This window comes from Lampetra fluviatilis, chromosome 22, assembly GCF_964198595.1.
Source record: "Lampetra fluviatilis chromosome 22, kcLamFluv1.1, whole genome shotgun sequence".
Classification (NCBI taxonomy): Eukaryota; Metazoa; Chordata; class Hyperoartia; order Petromyzontiformes; family Petromyzontidae; genus Lampetra; species Lampetra fluviatilis.
The window spans coordinates 12506070-12528356 of record NC_136296.1 but is presented as its reverse complement, the minus strand read 5'-3'; the positions used below and the strand labels follow the sequence as shown (position 1 = coordinate 12528356).

The 22287-nt window shown below is 55.6% G+C and overlaps 1 protein-coding gene across 1 annotated transcript in view; it reads right to left on the bottom strand.

The window, feature by feature from the left end:
• Positions 1-233: 233 nt before the first annotated feature.
• LOC144938638 (sodium/potassium-transporting ATPase subunit beta-1-interacting protein 3-like) overlaps positions 234-22287 on the bottom strand; it is a 75104-nt gene continuing 53050 nt past the window's right edge. Inside the window, exons 4-7 of the mRNA XM_078866622.1 lie at positions 18307-18504; positions 4120-4180; positions 3137-3224; positions 234-575 (exon numbers count right to left, since the gene is read on the bottom strand). Of these exons, the coding sequence (XP_078722748.1) occupies positions 566-575; positions 3137-3224; positions 4120-4180; positions 18307-18504 (357 nt within the window). The 3' untranslated portion in view covers positions 234-565. The remainder of the gene's footprint in view (positions 576-3136; positions 3225-4119; positions 4181-18306; positions 18505-22287) is intronic.

The following is a 22287-nucleotide window of genomic DNA, read 5'->3' as shown; positions in this document are numbered from 1 at the left end:
AACTCCCGACCCCCCAGCCCCACGCGCGCTGGCTGGGCCGGGCCATGCGGGAGGGCGTCTGCAGAGGGCGGTGGCGTCTCTGCGCGTGGGGCGTCCGTGGCGCTTCCCCCCCACCCCGCGCCGGCGCCCCGGGGGTGCGGGCGGACGGGCGCCGAAGCCGCGTCCAGCCGCCAGCAGCCGCCGCCTTGTTCTCGTGGCTCCGAGCCAAGACTCCTCGCCGCTACCGCCGTTGTTATTACCCGTCTGGCTACTCTCTCGACGTCTATTTGTTGTCTCTCCGTCTCTCTTTCTCTGGGCAGCTGCTGCTGCTGCTGCGGCTGCCGTGGCCGCCGCAAATCAATCCTTGCTCGTTTTGACAAAACGTACACGCGCTTGTAAGTTCTTGGGAGTGGGATTTTTTTTTGTACACACACAGAAGAAGAAAAACAACTCTCTCTCTCTCTCTCCACTCTCTCCACTCGCTCTCTCAAATCGTTGGTGGGGATCTTGGTTTTTTGCCCAGCTTCTCCCCCCCCGAGCTGATGATGTCTCTGTTGCTCCGCTCGGCTGTCCCTCGCGCGTGTTGTTATTTTGTCCTTTCAAGGAGACGGAAGAGAAAGACGGAGAGGGGTGGGGGAGGGAGGAAAAGAGAGAAATCATTTCGCGTGTTGGCCTCACGGAACGTTGCTTTTGACAAATGGACTTCGCGCGCGCGCATTGTTGATGCTACTGGGAACTTGGGACGCGGCAATGAATCGCAAACATCCACATTGACGAGGGACACGGCACGAAAGGGGTGAACATCGCACAGACAAGCACGGAGTGGTGACTGCGTGCAATTTGCGCTGAAGACAGGAAGAGGAGCACGCGGATTAGATGAGGACGTACGCGAGCTCGACGCATATTCACGTCGCTTTGCGTAATTCCAAAAGTGTGGCTCTCCATTCTTCTTTGAGCACTGTTTTTTTGTAAATCCCCCCAATTAAATCCGTCTGATGTCCACGTTTAGATTTCTGATCCAAATCGTACGACAAGTGATAAGCACCGATTCAAACGCTCAATTTTGCAAGTTGGAGACATCAGTGACGGAGTGGTGGCTAAAGGGGGGAGATGGAGCGACGGATTCAGCTCGTGAGCAGGCGCTCGACGGATTGGTGTATCGCAGCACCGTGAGAGAAGGCTTGGGGAGGCCTTCATCCAGCAGCGGATAGATCCACCCTTCACCCGCATCATCACAATCACCCGTGATCTACCTGCCGCTGGACAGAGGCCTTCCCAAGCCCCGTCGCCATCTCTCAAGCTCCTGGCGACGCGTCAATCCGCGTGGCTCCTGCACGCGAGCCGATTGCCGTCGCTCCGTCTCTGGTCCTTGAGCTGCCGCTCAAGCCACGAGCCTCTCCAACCCGCCCGTCGCGTCCCCGGGCCAGGCCCCCTGCCTCTTCTCGCGGAGCGCACGGAGAACCGCGGCCGTGCCACCGGCTCGGAGAGCCACGATCGGCCAGCGAGATTCTTCTTGTTGTCGTGCGGCGGCTGACGATGTCGATGCAGAGGAGCGACTTCAATGTCACATTCACGTGCTCAATCCCAGATAACCGCGTCAGGAGCAGCAGAGTAGTGTTTCATCATCGCTGTGATGTCTCATTCGTATTTGTGGATCGGGGCATTGCGCCGTTATAGATCTATGATCTGTCCTGGATGACCACAGTCGCACCACTGCTACCACATATTTCATTTATTTCCCATCTACTGCTGCCATGGTTTGTGCAGTGGATGCGGTTTGGAAGATCAAAACCCAGGGATTTACTATGTTGGGTCTTTCACAACCAGGTATTTGTGAGTCCTTTTGAACTCCGTTCAGCTCTCGAAGCTGTATCAGGGCAGCGAGCTGGCGGAATATTTTTAAATATATATGTACACGGTATTACATTATCAGGGCGGCTTCGTTTTTATCACATAGTAACCCTTCCTGACAGTCAACAATAAAAACGTTATAGCGGAAACCACCGCTCACAGTCACACCCGCCGCCACGTGTTTATAGGAGTGTTATTCCGAGCGTGTGTTCGGCTCTTAAGGGCGTGTGTGTGTTTGTGCAAGTGCATTGTGTGAGAGTGGGGAGCGGTAGTGTTGTGGTTAGCGCGCGGCGCTACAGAACCAGCGACCATCGCCTGTGACTATTATCTGAACCAGTCCTGGACCTCCCCTAGGTCCACTCAACCTCAAATTCTAAATTCGTGCGATGCATAAACATAGCTACTGGGGAGACAAAGGCGTTCGGGCGTGGTGCTGACCGCCCACCCCCTCGTGTGCCGTGCCGGCCTTCAATAGGCGCTCGCTAACAGCACTTGCCCCATACACTCTGTTAAGGCGATGCGGAGGAGCTTTGTTACGTGAGAGTTATACAGCATAGCTAAGGCTGGTCTCAAGATGAGTGAGAGCAAAACATTGGGTGATGTGGAGCGAGTTCGCTTCATGCATTCTAAACACGGCTCGTGGACGATGAGCTCGATTGCGGCTCATAGTGTATGCTGTGTGTCTGGCCGGTCATCTCAGTCATCTCAGTCATCTCAGTCAGTCGACCCGTGGCACCTGGATCTGCCCCGTGACCTCCTGCCAGCGGGCGTTCGACACTTCACGTGGCCTTAACGTGCACCTAGCCTGGCACGAGCGCCACGGGAGGTCCAACCAAACTTCCCGATCTGGCCGATAGAGCGCGTTTCCCGTGAACTTCTCGTCCAGGTGACGCTGTCGCGGTGCAATGGTCAGGACAGGGTGAAGTTGTAGTCCAGAGGTCGCCGGTTCGAGTGGGCCGCGCCACGCAGTCGATGACATCGTCCCAGCCCTCGGCCCAACCCCCATCAGTGCACACGGGGGCACGGCAGTCAGCACAGCGGCAGGCCGCGTGTGGTGTGGTGAAGTGTGGGTACTCAGCCACCGTGGAAGTGGAGGCGAAACATATTTTCTCCTCTACCTCTCTGGCCTCTCTCTATGGGTTCTGAACAAGGGTCATTGCAAGAAACGTTGCCTATTATATATTGCTTTTGTTTTTAAGGCCAAGATGCTATTGACGAATGTGCTGAGTTATGAGCCATCTGCGGGGACGCGTGCGAGCGCTTGCAGGGCTTCGCCTCTGCCTCGGTGCAGCCGTGCCGTACTCACGTGTACATGGGCTGCAGCTGCATGTGCGCGGGTTTCTGCGGGACCTGGTACGTGGTTGGGTAGGGGTCAAATCCACCGATGAAATCGACTGTAGGGGGGTAGAGGAGGAGGAGGAGATGGGGGGTTGGGGGGAATAGGCAGACATCCGAGTGTGATGCAGCGCAAAGACGAAAACCCGCACGGGAGTGAAACTCAACGGCCGCGTCACCCGTAACGCGCCCCGATCTGTTCAGCTGTCTGAGGTCAAGCGGCTTGAGCCTGGAGAGCGCTGCGTTGGGCGGCCTCCGTGCCTGCCGCAGGAGGTCGTCGCTGTAGGCGGCGGTGGCTGGGGGACGGGGGGGGGTAACGTGGTGGACTGTAGAGGGCTTCACCCACCCCGCTTGGCGTGCGAGATGCGGTGACATCGGGCACAGCGTGGGGTGAATTGATATCCATTGTAATTTATATGCATACATTACCCCACCTCCCTAGCTTTGGCCTTCGCACCTGATTGGCTCACAGGTGATGACACCGCATGTATCCCTCTATTTAAGAACGCAGTTGGGGGAGGATTGCTCCACAAATCTGGCTGTCGCCTGATGATGCTGGTTATAATTACTGGCGAAACGTCGTAATCGAATTGTAAATGTTGCAGGTTTACTCTCCGACACACCGGTGTGCTGTACTAGTAACGAATTGGCACGTTCTGTTTACGTCACAAACCTTAATAATTGCCTGTGTCGGGTGGTGTCGGGTTTAACGACACATTTATATTTACGCGATCTAACCCAAAACAACATCAGTATTATAGATTCATATTTATAGAAGCAATATATATATTAGTTACATTAATTGATAACACACACAACAAAAACACATTTCAACCAGCCCACACATTTCCACTCGCCGCCCGTGTACGGGAATGTTTCTGGTATCGCGGTGTCGAGGGTGCGTCACGTGGCACGCGTCACGTGGCGCGCGGCACGTGGAGCGTGCTCACTCACAGCTGTCCTCCTCCTCCGTGAAGACGCTGATGACGTAGCACGCGTAGACGAAGCCGACCAGCTGTGGGCGACACAGACAGCGGTTGTGACGCGCACCCTTGATGACTAAGATTATGATGATTAGTACTTTGCTTGTTTAGCCTGCCGAAACAACAACAATAATTATTATTTTCACTTTGGATTGGGTACCAACGTGAATGGAAAGCGGGGCATGAACAGAACCTGCGGGGTAAACGGACGGAACTAGACGCGGGATGAAGGCGAATTTCAAGAGGTGAGATTTCAAGACAGACTTAAATTACAGCTCTAACGACTCTGATTGCCTTATTAGCAAAGGAAACAAAGCGTTGTTCCATAGTCTGGGAGCTGCGTGGTGACAGAATCCCGATCACCCCAGGATAATGAGCCTCACTCATTTGCAGGAGGCTCCTGCCAGGTTCTTGCAGAAGGGTGCTGTGTTGCCACGTGCAAACACAATGGAGTGAATTTGCAGGAATTTTTTAAAAAGCATTTGCAAATATTGTTTTCAGCAGTGCCAGTTCCATTGTGTGTGCTACTTTAGGAATGGGAGAAAACCCGGAGAACCCGGAGGGAGCTATGACCCATGCAGAACTGGGAGGAAACTCCGAAACTCCACACAATCGCTCCCAACACTCACCCACACTCGCTCACTCGTCACTCACACTTTGCAGAACAGGGGGAGAACGTACAAACTCCACATAGCAAGGCGCCCGAGTCCGGACACGAACCCCAGGCCGTTCTTGCTGTGTCACCACCCTGCCGCCCTGGTTCACGGCTCCAAGCGTGCGGTTGAATGTACGGACTGTGAGGTTTCAGGTTCAAGTGGTGCTTTGTTGAACCAGGAGAGAACTCAAGAGACAAGATTGAGTCACATTTGCAAGAGTAAACAGCGGCACGAGTCTGCCGGCAGTCGTCGATGGACTGATGCGGATGGTCCCCCAGTTGAGGAGTTGTATGATAATTTTCTAATTTGGCAAATTTGTGCCTTGACTATTGAAATGTAAAATTGCAGTTTCTCCGTAGGCAGACGACCCTTGTGCGTACACAGGGGCAGGGAAATGTCAGCGGCCCTGAGCCAACGGTGTAAACTCAACATTCCTGTAGCAGACTCCAGGCCAGCGCGTCAATCAACCATTGCTGACCTTCCCACAAATTGGTACTCGTTTTAGCAAACACTTGGGTGAGGGGGGGATGAATGATTGGCCGTTGACCTGCAGTCTGGGATTCGGACCTTGGGCATGTGTGCGCGTTTTTTTCTTTCTGGCGTCAGTCTCAGAAAGTAATTAGTGGATTGGACTCCGTTTAAAAATCCTGCTGAATGCGTACGCGCTAAGTGCTTATTATTTTAGGTCAATGCGCGCGTTTTTATTGAGCGTCGTAAAAGCCGCGCGCGCATTACCGGTCGCGCGCCGCGTCGAACACGCGGCACGCTCCGATATCACAAAAGAGTTACGAGACCGCCGTTAGCGCAATGTCAAGTTCCACAAAGCAGCGGCTCTCTGTGCCGCTCAACTCACAATTCGTGACAAACGACACGGCCACGTACCCACCCGCGGAAACGCTCTCGAGTACCCGCATCGAGGGCGCGCGCACGGGCGCTGTTGGCACGCCGCCCCGACAGCGGCGGCGGCAGTGGTGGTGGTGGTGGTAACAAGTGAATGCATTATTCAGTTGTTGAGGCAATTAGCCGGATCGGCGTGGAGATGGATGGCACACTCGGCGTGCCCCGTCCGCATCTCAATTAATCACGTGGGGAGGGCGACGCGAGGCACCGGCTCGAAGCCGCTGCAAGCGAGACGCTGGCGAGCGCGCGGCCGTGGCCGGTGCCGGGGGCTCGACAGCTGCGCGATTCGCCTGCAGACGAGGGCGCTGGGCTGGCGCGCACGCGGCCACCTCGTCTCGTTCCCGCGTCTCGCCGGTCTCTCCCCGGCGTCCCTGAGCGTCTCGCGGCACGGCGCGGTGATGTGGCCGAGCGGTGGTGGCGCGTTTACCCGAATTGTTGCAGACGGGATTTTTTTTTTTGCGGTTCGAGCCCAATGGCCGCCCTAGATAATAATAATAATTTTCATGATAACACGCGTCGAAAGGTAAATGTGCGGCCGTGTAATTGTTTGCTCAGGTCACTGCTGGTGGAAGGAACAGCGGCTTTGGGGGGGGGGGGTGGACAAAGCCGGGGGGGGGCGGGGGGCGGGAGATTAAAAAAAAACGTGCCCGATGATATAGCTGCCGCGCCGGGAGAACGAACTTGAGACCTCTGGACTGTTTAGTGCATTGTGCTGACCATTGCATCACGGCATCTTCTCTCACTCTTCAGTACAAAACGTCAAATTGATGTCGGCCTCAAATGAGTAAGGGATTGTACTCGCCTCCTGTTTGCACCTCCTCATAGAGCGGTGAAAATTCCACATTCCTATTATGGGTCAGAGTACATCCATAGGACAAGCACTGGTGGCTTCCAGCAAAGTGAGACTCGTCTTTTCAAACCCGAGACGGTGAACAAACAAAGTCGTGATTATTATTAACTCCACATAATTTAGCATCGTCACCCTATATCTGTGTAAAGTCGAAATGTCAGCTTTAACTCGGATTCAAAAATCAACTTATGTATGTGCAACATTTTCAATGTCTCGCATTATACAGTTTTTGTATTGCCTGTTTTTTTTTGTTCCGATTCCTGATCGCTTCATTGCTGTAAAGTAATTTATTGTATTTGGGTTTTCTGTCGATTTCGTGACCCAGGGCACGCTTGCAAATGAGACTCCTCCATCCTCTTCTCTCTCGAGTTCTCCCACCACCTGCTTGCACAACATCAACTTGAACCCTGAACCCGAATTTCAATGGCAGGGTCGACGCACACGATCCCAATTTGGACATAGAGCCAGATGGGTCATTGAGCCTCAATTAGTTAAATTCAACTTCCTGCTTTCAAACGTACGTGTGTGTGTGTGTTGAACTTATTTCGCACCGTATGTAGCCAACCGCGCTAATCGGAGGTGCGAGGGAAGAGCAAACCGAACACAAAAAGCAGTTCCAAAGAAATACAATTTCAATCTACATTCAAAAGTGCATAGCTCCATTGGCTTCCTAATATCGGAAGGAAGCGCGCATCTGAAAGCGCGCGATGCGGTGACCACCGTCTTTGTCCAATGGCTCCACAAAAGTCGCCGCTGCGAGGATGACCACCGGAGATCGCGTGATGGTTTATGCTCCTTGGCGAGATCAGCGAGGTGGCACGAGCCGATCGCAGAACGATTTAACTGCCCCACGCAGGTAACAGGACACCAGCAGCTCCATAACGAGCAGCGTGGGAGGGGGCAGCCTGGGAGTGGGCAGCCTGGGAGTGGGCAGCCTGGGAGGGGGGAGACTGGGAGGGGGGAGTCTGGGAGTGGGGAGACTGGGAGGGGGGAGTCTGGGAGTGGGGAGTCTGGGAGGGGGGAGTCTGGGAGGGGGGAGACTGGGAGTGGGGAGTCTGGGAGGGGGGAGACTGGGAGGGGGGAGACTGGGAGTGGGGAGTCTGGGAGGGGGGAGACTGGGAGTGGGGAGTCTGGGAGGGGGGAGTCTGGGAGGGGGGAGACTGGGAGGGGGGAGTCTGGGAGGGGGGAGTCTGGGAGGGGGGAGACTGGGAGGGGGGAGTCTGGGAGGGGGGAGACTAGGAGGGGGGAGACTGGGAGTGGGGAGACTGGGAGGGGGGAGTCTGGGAGGGGGGAGACTGGGAGGGGGGAGTCTGGGAGTGGGGAGTCTGGGAGGGGGGAGACTGGGAGGGGGGAGTCTGGGAGTGGGGAGTCTGGGAGGGGGGAGACTGGGAGGGGGGAGTCTGGGAGTGGGGAGTCTGGGAGGGGGGAGACTGGGAGTGGGGAGTCTGGGAGGGGGGAGACTGGGAGTGGGGAGTCTGGGAGGGGGGAGACTGGGAGGGGGGAGTCTGGGAGTGGGGAGTCTGGGAGGGGGGAGACTGGGAGTGGGGAGACTGGGAGTGGGGAGTCTGGGAGGGGGGAGACTGGGAGGGGGGAGTCTGGGAGGGGGGAGTCTGGGAGGGGGGAGACTACTGGGAGGGGGGAGTCTGGGAGGGGGGAGATTGGGAGGGGGGGGTCTGGGAGTGGGGAGTCTGGGAGTGGGGAGACTGGGAGGGGGGAGACTGGGAGTGGGGAGACTGGGAGTGGGGAGACTGGGAGGGGGGAGTCTGGGAGTGGGGAGTCTGGGAGGGGGGAGACTGGGAGGGGGGAGTCTGGGAGGGGGGAGATTGGGAGGGGGGAGTCTGGGAGGGGGAGACTGGGAGTGGGGAGACTGGGAGTGGGGAGTCTGGGAGTGGGGAGACTTGGAGTGGGGAGTCTGGGAGGGGGGAGTCTGGGAGTGGGGAGACTGGGAGTGGGGAGTCTGGGAGGGGGGAGACTGGGAGTGGGGAGACTGGGAGTGGGGAGTCTGGGAGTGGGGAGACTGGGAGTGGGGAGTCTGGGAGGGGGGAGTCTGGGAGTGGGGAGACTGGGAGTGGGGAGTCTGGGAGGGGGGAGACTGGGAGGGGGGAGTCTGGGAGGGGGGAGACTGGGAGGGGGGAGACTGGGAGTGGGGAGACTGGGAGGGGGGAGTCTGGGAGGGGGGAGACTGGGAGGGGGGAGTCTGGGAGTGGGGAGTCTGGGAGGGGGGAGACTGGGAGGGGGGAGTTTGGGAGTGGGGAGTCTGGGAGGGGGGAGACTGGGAGGGGGGAGTCTGGGAGTGGGGAGTCTGGGAGGGGGGAGACTGGGAGTGGGGAGTCTGGGAGGGGGGAGACTGGGAGTGGGGAGTCTGGGAGGGGGGAGACTGGGAGGGGGGAGTCTGGGAGTGGGGAGTCTGGGATGGGGGAGACTGGGAGTGGGGAGACTGGGAGTGGGGAGACTGGGAGTGGGGAGTCTGGGAGGGGGGAGACTGGGAGGGGGGAGTCTGGGAGGGGGGAGTCTGGGAGGGGGGAGACTGGGAGGGGGGAGTCTGGGAGGGGGGAGATTGGGAGGGGGGAGTCTGGGAGTGGGGAGTCTGGGAGTGGGGAGACTGGGAGGGGGGAGACTGGGAGTGGGGAGACTGGGAGTGGGGAGACTGGGAGGGGGGAGTCTGGGAGTGGGGAGTCTGGGAGGGGGGAGACTGGGAGGGGGGAGTCTGGGAGGGGGGAGATTGGGAGGGGGGAGTCTGGGAGGGGGGAGACTGGGAGTGGGGAGACTGGGAGTGGGGAGTCTGGGAGTGGGGAGACTTGGAGTGGGGAGTCTGGGAGGGGGGAGTCTGGGAGTGGGGAGACTGGGAGTGGGGAGTCTGGGAGGGGGGAGACTGGGAGTGGGGAGACTGGGAGTGGGGAGTCTGGGAGTGGGGAGACTGGGAGTGGGGAGTCTGGGAGGGGGGAGTCTGGGAGTGGGGAGACTGGGAGTGGGGAGTCTGGGAGGGGGGAGACTGGGAGTGGGGAGTCTGGGAGGGGGGAGACTGGGAGTGGGGAGACTGGGAGTGGGAAGTCTGGGAGGGGGGAGTCTGGGAGGGGGCAGCCTGGGAGTGGGCAGTCTGAGCCAGCCTCCGACAAAGATGTACGATAATCTCGCCACCTTACCACCCGACTACATCTCCTCGTGCTAAACGTGTTCTCCTTCTGCCCCAAGTCGTATCCCCATTGCGAATTCGCCATCTCATCACGGCGCCTCGTGGTGAGTTGGCGAACTCGTTCGGATCTCTCGCCCCGAGGACTGTGACCCAACGCGTTTGGAGTACGGCCCAAGGAGACGAGGCACGGGACGTCCACACTCAGTAGAGGGCCGTAACATCTCCCACCCCGCTGCTGCCGTATGAGAATAGTGTTCGTCGCGTAATGGTTAAACAGACATTTCATTGTCAGAGCTGGAATTTAGCTAAATCCAGTGCAGGGCGAAATGTAATGCGATGGGTTTATTGTTCATTCATCGCTGGCTGGGCCGAAACCAGCAGCTCGCTGCACTCGAGGCCCCGATGTATTCGGAGTTGTGCGGATGACACCCGGATTCGAACCCAGGGCCCTCAGCGGTGCGCGGCTCAGCGTCTCTGACCCCCTGAGCAACCGGGCAGTTTTTTTCTTCCAACCAAAATTTATTCAAATTTCACTCGCGTATTCACTGCGGAGGTAAAAAAAGAGGCAAAAGAAAACGCTTCACATCCTTAATGACATTTCTCTCTGTGCCTTCACTCCCCCGGGTAATTTTTAGCGAGAACGACACGAGCTCGCGCTTATCTGAGGAGGCTGCGAAGGAGTTATTTTATTCCTGAAAGTATTGAATGCATTCCATCACCGCGTGGCAATGTTGCGGAGTGTGCGTGCCTGCCTTGGTGTGTGTGTGGGGGTGGGGTAGGCGGAGTGCGCGAGAAGGGCCCTCGTGGGAACGCGCGTGTGCCACTTCACATTTTGCCGAAATTTGTCGAGGAAAGATATCCCCGCGTAGAGGCGCAGTCACCCTCCCTGACGCTCTCCGGCCCGAGAAGCGTCGTGACCGCCCGTCGAGCCCTGCGTGACGCGGCGCGCTATGGACGGAGTCGTCCCCGTCGCGGCCCAAGTGGACGAGAGCGTTGCCCCGACACCGCGCAGAGGAAAGAGGAACCGTTTAGCGGACGAGCAAGCGCGGATTTGCCCTGACAGCTGCCCGGCAGCGGCGGCAGCGGCGTCCGTACGGCGGCGTGACAAGCCGAGCAGGCTCGTCGGACACAATGACGCAATGGTGGCTATGGTTACAATGATGGTGGTGGTGGTAACGATGATGATGATGTCATCGGTTATGAGGATGGTGCCAATGGTGATGGTCATTGTAAAGTTGATGGCGGCGATGGTGCCCGTTATAGTGTGTGACGATGGTGATGGTGGTGATTGTGGTGGTGGTGATGACGATGGTGGTGATGATAAAGGTGGTGGTGATGGTGGTGATGGTGGTGGTGGTGATGACGATGGTGGTGGTGAAGGTGATGGTGGTGATGGTGGTGATGCGTGCTGGAAACGCAGGTTGTGGTGAGGAGCAGTGGATCGTGGAGACGGTGACAGGAGGAGTGTGGTTGCTCTGATGATGCTCATGATGGTGCTGATGCAGTGGTGGTTATGATGATAATGGTGGTGATGGTTGTAGTTACAAGGCTGAGTCAACTGTGGATATGGGATTTCAATTCTCACAATCTCACAATTGGCAGCCTCGCTCCCTTCTCGACCGAGCCACATCTTGGCCTTCTAATACCTTGCTTAATGGCACAGCTTACGTCTACAAAATGCAGTGCACAGACATACAGATTACACACACCACACACACACACGTACGCACGTCCACCTTTCCGAAAATGTAATCTAAATTGTCCTTGCGATGTGACTTTGCGGGCCTCTTAAATCCGGGCGGCTCGCTTGCTGAGTGCCTCTCCACGGAGCGCATTGATTCGCGCGAAGCCCATCACGAGGAGCGCAACTCCAGCGCAGGGCCGCGCGGAAAGGGAGCGGCGCCTGTAACGTCGGGCTCAACTTATGGAAATCCCTCGCCTCTGGGAGCCTCGTCGCAAGCTAATGAACCTATGAATAATTAAATGAGATCAAAATACGAAATGCCCGCAGGTAACTGTTATATTGCGTTTTGATTTTCAATTTTTTTTGGCGGGGTGGGGGAAATATTTTTGTTAGATTTTTTTGTTGCCGCAATTTCCCCCCCACCCACACCACCGCCCACACCACCCACCACACACACCACCCCCACACCACCCCCACACCACCCCACACACCGCCCCTACACCACCCCCACACCACCCCCACACCACCCCACACACCACCCCCACACCACTCCACACACCACCCCACACACCACCCCACACACAACCCCCACACCACCCCACACACCGCCCCCACACCACCCCCCACACCACCCCCACACCACCTCCACACCACCCCACACACCACCCCTACACCACACACACACCACCCTCACACCACCCCCACACCACCCCACACACCACCCCTACACCACCCCCTCCCACACCACACACAGACCACCCCCACACCACACACACACACACCACACACACACGACCCCCACACACCACCCCCACACACACCACTCCCCCCCCCCCACACCACCCCCACACCCCCCACACCACGTGACACCTCGCTTGCGCTGTCGGTGCCACGTGGTCACGAGAGAGCCCGTTCGGAACTCTCGCACGGCAACTCGTCGTGTTGTAGAGAACGACCCACGGAAGCGGATATTGCAGAGTTACTTCTGAGATCTCTTCAACTAACGTCTGCGAAGCACGTTAAGGGGCAGCACTCTCCCGCCTGCTCCACCACTTAGAATCGTTCTAGATTTAGAATCGTATTCGTCACGTGACTGTGCAAATTTTTAAATTCGTATTTCTATGACAGTTGGATTTTTGTTTTTACAAATTTAGTGCAGATCCAAATTCCATGTCATGATTTAATTTAGTGAGATCATTAACTCACAGACCCTGCTTAATCACAGGCGGCTAAAATGTGGACTCGAACCGAGGGTCTCAGCAGCGCCGTCTCAGCGCTCTGACCTGCGACCCGTTCGGTCCTCCTCACGTTTTGATTTCCGAAAGTGATCTGGTATGGGACTGTTCCCATTAAACCCTTTAAGGAATATGACACGGCACAGCAAACATATAATGCAGTGGAAATCAATACTCGTGTTCGATATCCTAACGTGTGTTTAAATATCAATGACCCCAATTTCCATGTGCTTTTAAATATCCATACGCCTTGAGCATCAAAATTTGACGAGAAGAATCAATGGCGGTAAAGGGTGAAGGCGCAGCCCCTGCAATGTATTGTTGGCGGTAGCGCCTCCACAAGGACCTCTCCAACAGCACTGCGCTTCGTGTTGTTATCTTTAGTTTGGTGTCTTCCCCCCGCACCTACGATTAGCGCGGTTGGCTACGTACGGTGCGAGAGGGGTTTAACATACAACATACATACAACATACTACATTTTGGCCTAAAATGTTCGCTGCTGGACAGATGCCTTGGAGGCGGGCGATAAGGCTGAGAGCATTGTGGCGGTCACGTGACACGCATGCAAGGCATGATGGGAATATATGTATGTACTTTATCTTGAACTTCTTTCACACCGTACTCAGCCGATCGTGCTCATCGGAGGTGTGGAATCACGCCTTCCTAAGACGTATGAGCACGCCCTTGCGTGCTGTTCAATCTAAGAGGTGGCAGTACCCACACTTTACCCCACCATACACGACCTGCCGATTGACTGACTGCGACCTACCTATTGATGCTGCTGGGTAGACAGACGCGGAGGGGAGGGGAGGCGAGGGATTTTAAGAAATCTGCCGCCGTTATTGCAATTGCCGCGCCGGAAGATCGGATCGGATCGAACGGGCGATCTCTGGATTACCGGGGAAATCAATCGCACCCTGAAAGTGCATTACGCGTGCATTGCGCAGTTTGGTTGCGTTGGGACTTTAGCCGCTTTAACAATAACCACATAAATAAAACAAGCGATAAAATATACGCATTGACTAATGAGCACTTTGAGAGCTGAGTCTCCTCGTGTACTCTGAGCACGACAGCGCGCGATGGAACGCGCTCAAGTGCCATTAGCTGTGGAAGTAACTCAAACTGCAGCGTTCTGTCCCGCACGGCCCAATTACGGCTCAGAGAGACGTCGCTGAGAGAAGACGGGGGACAAATTAACCACGGAGCGGGGAGAGCGAGAGACGGGGAGGAGAAGCAGAGAGGGAGACAGAAGCAACAGCAGCAGCAGGAGAGAGACGACATCACAGAGGCGGACGACAGGACGAAGAGAGGGAGGCGCGGATGAAAATGTGGGAGGGCTTTGGTCGGCAGTGGGGAGTTACAGGCCGACCACAACAACAATAACAACAATCACAAAAATCACTATAATCACAGCAACAATCACAACAACAATAAAAACAACAATCACAACAACAATGTAACATTATTGCGTCACAAAAATAATAGAAGTAATAGAGTGAATGGCGTGTAACTTCATCAGCGCCATCAGCCATGATCAATCTACTGCTGGACGAAGGCTTCCCCAAGCCACGGCCAATTCTCAAGGCCCTGCCGTGTGATGATCCCACGAGCACCATCACACGCGAGCTGATTCCATTGGTCCATCTCCACGCACGGATGAGTTCCATCCCTTGGCCGCCGCTCCCATCAAACATCCTTCACCCGCGGCCGTCCACCCTGACAGACATGACGCGTTCTGCCCAAGTCCCCTCGGTGTTCTCAACAGCCGACATGACGTCATTCACCTGCGAACCTTCTCTGGCACGCAATGTAATTCCAAACGTCAAATATTATTTTTGTTGCGCACTCGCAAGTTTGTTGTGTTCCATAATGTTTCGTTGTATAAATCACAATTGATTATCGTGTTATTATTTTATATGATTAATTAACCACCATGAGATGACTAGACGATGTGGCGGAGCCGTCTAGGAGACAGCGTGCTGCAGCAGCAGCAGCAGCGAGGGCTGCTTCGTCGGAGGTCACCGACCCGGGGCTCCGGCGTGACCTGCGCTGTGCCACCAAATGCCGAGGCTCGGCGGCGCCGGCCACGTCCACTCGACGCCTCTTTCTGTTTGTTTGTTTGAGCCTCATTTCACGATCGCCGCTCTCGTTGTCGCCCTCAGCAGCCGCACCCTGGCTTCATGTCGTACTCGCAGGTTCTCGTCCACACGAGGAAGCCTCCTCTTGCACTCCACCGTGCCCGCCCCCACTCTCCCTCCTCCTCCCCGCCCGTCTGCCTCCCTCCCACCCCAAGCTACCCAAACTCTCCTCCTCCTCCCGCTCTGGACCACTTCGCTGCACCACCTGCCTGAGGCCATCGGTGCATTCCGCCATCAAACCGCAGGCCTCGGTGGGGCATCTGTAGCCCCCGCGTCTCCACCTTTGCAAAATGAAGGGCAGTGAAGGCCGTGCCAATTTATTTCCAACAGCATTTCCCTTGGGGTGGAGGTGGAGGTAAGGGGGGAGGGTGGGGCGCCTGGAGAAACTAACAGTACCTCTCTTCGCTTAACCGATTGAGCGCCCACACTGTTGCCTCAAAAGTGTGAATTTGGTATTGACATTTTTTTTTATTTCGCGTTCGGCGACCGCGCTATTCCGCGCCCGCGCGAGCAGCCGTCACCGCATCGCCGTGCCCGCCGAGATCGTCGTCTCTGCACTGCGATTAAAATCACCCCCCCCCCTCGCCCCCGCCGCCGGGTCCCACGTTCCCAGTGCCGTCCGCGGCTGATGGGTGGAGCGGTTGCGGTAGAGGAGGCGGAAGGCGCGGCGCGCTCTGCCCGGCCTCCTGCCCAACGTTTCGTGGCCGCTACCCCACTCACACAAAGCCGCGATGCGCCGCCGCGATGCATGATGAGTAGATGGTGAAGCAGTAGAATGTTTTATGTTTTTGGTCCGTCGAGAAATTGGATTTACTGACCCATATTATCCGGCGGCATCATTTAGGAAGACAATTCTGGACCCGTTTATACATTTTGGGTCTCATCGGCAGAATCGGGGCTTATTTTAAAAAATGCTGCCGTCTTAGCAGATGTTATTGGCAAGAGCACTTCATATAAATTATGGGTCTCTGATCCCCACAAAATAGGCAATATTGTACGCAAACGTGTTACGTGTTATTGTGGAGCGTCAGGGGTAGAATTTATATTTTCTGAACTGCGTTCTGTCTCCACACATAAATTAAATGTTTAGTCAATTGGCATATTGGCTTTCTAGACCAATATTATCCAGCAGCACCATTTGTTTAAGCAATCAAACCCTGGAATGGTTTTGACCCTTTGGCTCTCATTACCATTGTTTAACAAGCCTGACCTTGCTGATGAGATCTAAAATGTCAAAACCACAACTACACGCGGGCGTATTTTCTCACTCAGTGTTTTTTTTCTTACAGATCGCTGGTAGAAGTGGATTCGGTGGCACATGACCAGTAGCCGCAGACACAGCGAGGGTAATACTTGATGTGGTGTGCCGGGTGCGAGACAATTTCCGGGTCACGCACCCAGACAGACCCGGCTGGATCTATCACATTCATCTTCGTGGCATCAGCTCCCCTTAATGCACAGCACGTGTGTGGGGGGGGGGGGCGGTAGCACAGTGGTTAGAGCACTGCGCTATGTAACAGCCGGTCCGAGTTTGTTCGATTCTGTGTGACGAATATTTAAACCGGTCCTGGGCCTCCCTTAGGTCAACTCAGCTTGAAATGAGTGCCTGGTGCGGTGTGGAAACATTGCCACTGGGGAGACAAAAGCGGCCGGGCGTGGTGCTAAGTCACAACACACCGTTGTGTGTGATGCCGGACATCACAGGTGTGACGTAAAACAGCACTTGCTTCAACAGCCTGAAAAGGCTATACGGGGGACATCTATCTTGATTATTATTATTAATAACTGAATTATTATTCTAAAATAACTGGAGTCCATTGGCTGTCGAGTTTGTGCGGTGGTGGTTGTAGCACTCGGGATGACGTTCCAACGTTGCCCCTTCGTTTGGAATTCACCGGATTTTCACTCGCGATTTTATTGACATCGACCACCCCCCCTCCACCTCCAGCCCCCACCCCCCCCGTCCCAAAGCGTTCCGAATCAATCATGGATAATTCACAATTGATTCGAAATCAAAACGTAAAATTCTCCCAAGCCCCCAGCGGAATGAAATCATCGGCCATAAACCTAACGGCCGCATTTGCACTATAACTGACCAGCCCCGCCCCACCCCGCCCACCGCCCCCCACGACGCGACGCAGTAAGTAAATAAATAAATATGTTGTTAAAAAAAAATAAACCGAAACTATTACAAACAAACAAAAAAATCTCGAGTTTGCCTCCGCCGGCTCTGGGGGTAATTCCGATGTCAAGCGATCGAGCTGCGGCCTCTCTCTCCCTCTCGATCCCTGGGTTCAGGCCCCTGGCGAGACAGCCACAAATTGGTGCGGCTCCCTCGGGGTGGGGGGGCGGGTAGGGGAGAGGTTCTGGAGCGTTGCCGCGTTTGATGGCCTCGGCGCACTCGCCCGTGGCTGCGCCGTTTCCCTTCGAAATTGGGCCCGGCGCTGTATTTGTAAATTGGTGCCTCTTGTTGTAAGTCTGCTGCGAGGGCGCGCAATCGGTGAAGGGACAGATGATGTCCTCTCCCTCCCTCTCTCTCGTCTCTGTGTCTCAGTTTTAGAGGCGTTTTCCCGTGACGCGACTGAAATAAAACGCAACGCCATCATCATCTCTCTCTCCGCTCAGGGATAGAGTTCGAAGGGTTAGAGCAGCGGTTCTCAACCTAGGCAAGGCATCTGTGGGGCGAGACCATTCGCGCGACGGCAGTGGTAGCGTTGTTATTTTTGTGCGTTAATCTATTGATTTTTGTTTTTATCGTTTTCGTTGATTCGGAGGCGCGGGGAGCCACAGACGAGCGGGAAGGCAGAAAGAGCCGGCGTCACCAATCTCGCCAAAGCGCTGTGGTCCTACATTGGGATGTGTGACCAACTCCGTTAATAATAATTGTTTATAGACGCGGGGAGAGACCACCGCGCGTAATGGACGGTACATTGAATCTCCGTACGAATGGAATACGGATGGAGATGAATCCACTTGCTGTACTGCCATCACACCCTGGCAAGCCAGGAGGTGGCGTATTTGTGCGGCAATTCACCAACCCTCACTGCCTCCACAGTGCGGGATTACAGCCACCCAGCATGTTGAGATGACATCGTCTTCGGTGTTAACACGTCCTACGTGTTAATTACGTGCACATAATTACAATGAATGTTTTCAACCATTACATTAATTACAAAAGCTATATGATGGCAGCGCACGTGGACAGTTGACAGGCCTGTTAGGGAGGGCACGTGACAAACAAACGTTTGGGAACCTTCGGCTCAGAGGTTGGAGGTCAAGGTTAGGGCTACCGTGAGGGCCGCGTGTCTATTGGCTGACCGGCAGAGGAGGAGGCAATGATACCCCTGGCCATGGCAATCGTCCTGCGGTGATCGCTGCGCTCAAGGTCAGGTGTCGATGTCAGATCACTTGCGCTGCGTGGTGAGCAGCAGAGGCCAGTGCGGCAAGATCAATAATTGTTGTACTGCACTTCTGTGCTCTTCCTGGTCTACGCTCCCCGGATTCACCGAGCAGAGTTTGAGCGAGAGGGTGTGAGCGAGCGAGCGAGGGAGCGGTCACTCACGGCGATGAGGAGCTGGGTGGACGAGTGGATGACCTCGAGGTGCTGGTACTGCAGGAGGCACCCGGGCACGGAGATGTAGGCCAGGCCAGCAGTGGCACGGCCTGGCGGCGGCTCTGCCGGGGTCACGCGGCAGCCGGGCCCGTTCTCTCTCCACCACGAGCGGTGGATGGACGCGTGGAAGGTCAGCGTGTCGCTGTCCTGCTCGCGCGCAAAGACAAAGACAAAGCTGTCCCGTGTAGCTGCACAGAAAGTTGGGGAAGGTTCGCTGCGGTGGGGGGGGGGGAGCGAGGGGAGGCCCCTTGCAGAAGAGACGGCCGAATCTGAATATTTATACTGGAAGAATCCGATGAGCTGTAAAGCTCTTTTTCATAGATTGTCCAGTAAGCAGCTGCTGTAGGCAGCAGCGAGACGGAATAAAATAGTTGGGAGGCCACGACCAGACGTGAGCAGCGAATGAAGGAAGAATAACACACCTCTGCAACACACAAGGGGCAAGTGGCCCTTCTTCACGGCACGAAGAATCGCCACTGCCAAACGCACGCCATGTGCCGAACCGACTTTCCTGTGGTCTGTCAGAGTCAAGTGGGTTCCGCCTCAAACGAGCGCCGAAGCATCGGTGCTCATCTCCCGTCCACAACACTGCGCAGCCACAGTGGTACTCGTTTTATCGGCCCCGGAGAGACGATGATTGGGCTCAGTTAACCCTCAACCGGCATTTTGCCTCTTTCGGGGCAGCGTTACCGACGAACGTGCAGAGTGTTTGTTGTGCTTGTCCACCACGAGCTCCAAACACGACGCAAACACGACACAAACACGACACAAACACGACACAAACACGACACAAACACGACACAAACACGACACAAACACGACACAAACACGACACAAACACGTGTATAAAGTACAGAGCCTCTGTGCAGGAACTTGTTGTGTTTTGTACATCATGCACGAAGGCCGTGTGCTTTGATCACATGCTGGTGATTGGTGTGAAGCTCGTGGTTAGTTTTGCGGCCTGGATTGCGCTGGCCCCGACAGCCGTCAATTACAAATTCACATTGTACTCATTTGAGGCTGAGTCAACCTAGTGGAGGCCCAGGAACGGGTGAGATAATCTTCACCGTTGTTGGCGGCCGTGAGCCGGAATCGAACTCGGGTCGCCGGGTTTGTAGCACAGGGCGCTAACCGCTACACAACAAAAGACAAAGATCCCAAATTATAGCCTCTGACAGACTGTAGGGGCAAGTGCTGTTAGCGAGCACCTATGAAAGCCGGACACACGCCCGCACACATGCACGCACACACACTCACACACGCACACACGCACGCACACACGCACGCACACACGCACGCACGCACACACGCACGCACGCACGCACACACGCACGCACGCACACACGCACGCACACACGCACGCACGCACACACGCACGCACACACACACGCACACACACGCGCACGCACACACACACGCACGCACACACGCACGCACACACGCACGCACGCACACACGCACGCACACACACGCTGTCTCCAGTCGCCTGGCTAGGACCCAGCGAGCGATCTTCGTGAATTACAAGCGCTGTCAAAACAGCTTGGGAGCTGCTTAGCGAAATTAAACACTTGTCCAAAATGAATGGCCACCTGGAGGCCAAGTGTGCCGAGAAAGGTTGCCAGAATTAACAACGCGTCTTTTGTGAGATGAACGAGATTGCGGGCAGCAGCAGCGACTCTTAAACCCGTGTAGACGCGCCACCAACCCGATTTAAACCCTCCCACTCTCTCTCTCTCTCCCGGTCTCTCTCCCGCAATATCTCTCCCGCTCGCTGTTATGTTCATTATCTTGTAAAATACAATTGCCTGTACAGCTTTGAAGATATGGTACCTTTGGTTGATGGTGGTTGTGGTTGATTGACTTGGTGGCAATGGTTGAGTTAGTGGTGGTTTAAATGGTTGTGATCATGGTTTGTGATGTGTCGTGGTTGTTGACAGTCAACATGTGTTTGATCCCATGGAGATGGTTGAGGTGGTGGTTTCTTGGCCTATTCTCTTATCCTCTAGCTTCTGGGTTTGCTGATACAAGTCGGACCTCCTAGTGAGAAATAAAGATTCTACGAGCATTTCTCTCCCGCTCTCGCTCCCTCGCGAGAGGCAGCCAAGCGCCACGCCTGGGCGTAATTGCACGGCTCCGAACAAAAGTAATTCATCTTCCGAGAGCTTTCAATGCGGCTTGACATTTATTTAATGTCTAATTAATAATAATCATAACAAATGATACGGCCTCGTTTAATTTAATTTGATAAGCCGTGCATTATAATTAGATTCTTCTTCCTCTTTCGGCCGTCGTTTGTTAACACACGGGGCTCGATATAAGACGCGCGTGGTCGTGTTCCGCCAAATTATGTAATTACAGCGAGTTCTTCCATCGTGTTAATTGTTGCCATCACCGCCATCGCCTTCCACTCCAGTGATCTCTCCGTTCTTTGACACCGACGTCCGCATTTTGGAATTAGCCGGTCATGTTCCCCGAGTTCGAGGGTTCGAGTGAGACGATTGAGGGCGTGCATGATTCATCCCGTTGTATCGGCATTCATCACCGCCCCATTACCGCTCCAGGTTAGGCCCGCGAAAATGATCACGCAGAGGGTTTACCGAGCATTGTTTCATCTCGCTGTTCTTTGTCCGGTCAAGTCAAGCGTCGATGTATCTCCACGCTTCGACGGAGCCGACCTTTCTGCCGGTGGTGGGGAATTCCACATTCCGCTGACAAGGGGATAGTCCACCCCATATGACAACCACTGTTGCCCTCGAACAAAGTCGAGGCAAGTATAGCGATGGTCCGATGAGACCTCGGATCCTGATCTGAACTCACGACCGTTCGAATCTGAAGCCCTTTGATCACTGCACTGCTGGACGCGTGGCCGTTACACCCGGAGATGAATCGCGAGCGACGCGCGGGCCCCTGGGCCGGGCAGTCTCGGGGAGAGATCGAAGAAGCTGCACCTCGCTCTGCGCAGGAGGGGGGGGGGGGTTGAGGCGTTGAGCTACGGGGGCAGGAGATGCCGGTGGGTAGGTGGGGAGGGGGCAGTGTGGGTCGAGAGGGGGCAAGACGGTGGTGGGTGGAGGGGGCGAGCGTTCAGGTGCGACGGCCGCTTTCATTTCCCGCTCGGCTGAGCAGGGCCGCGATGTCTCTATTTACGAGGCGGCGGCAGGCCGGAAGCCGGCTACTTGCCGGTGAGTTAGAGTCTTCTCACGTGGCTGGCCCCTCCGATAAATCCCATTGCCAATGGGGGGCGGCGGCTGCAACCACTGCCGCGTTAACCCGTGCGCTGGCCCCGACAGCCGGTCCCGTGCCATCATCGCCGGCACGGGGCTCGGAATCGGTGGCAGCCGATGGGCGAGACTCGTGGCGACTGCGTGGCAGCCAAACAGGAAGGAACGCAACGCGTCCGAGAGGATTGAGGCCGAGGAGATGGAGCGATGGAATTATCCCTCGCGTGCAGGTGCAAGGCGGATTACCAAATCGCCCGGGCGTGGTGCTGGCCACCCAGCCCCTATGTGTGTAGTATCGGCCTTCATAGGTGCTTGCTAACAGCACTTGCCCAAAACGTCTATTTAGGCTATACGGGGGGATCTTCGTCTTTGACTTTAATTATATCGCAGGAGCGTGAGAGATGGCGGAGGATTGGGGAGGTCTTCATCCAGTAGTGGATTGACCGTGGCAGTTAATGATGATGACACCCATTCATCGATGTTCGTATCAGCGGCGAATGAGGAGGGTGCTCGAGAAGGCCTCGACCGTCGGTGAGAAGGCGGCTCACGGAAGAACAAGTGCAGAGCCGCAGGGGATTCAAGAGGAGCCCCGCGCTGCGTAATCCGCGCACTCTGGGGGCTCTCCGCAGAAAGTGTTAAACGAGATAAAGTGGAATTACGCAGCGCAGAGGATTCGGGAAAACAAATGGACTCGGAGATTACGACGGATTTT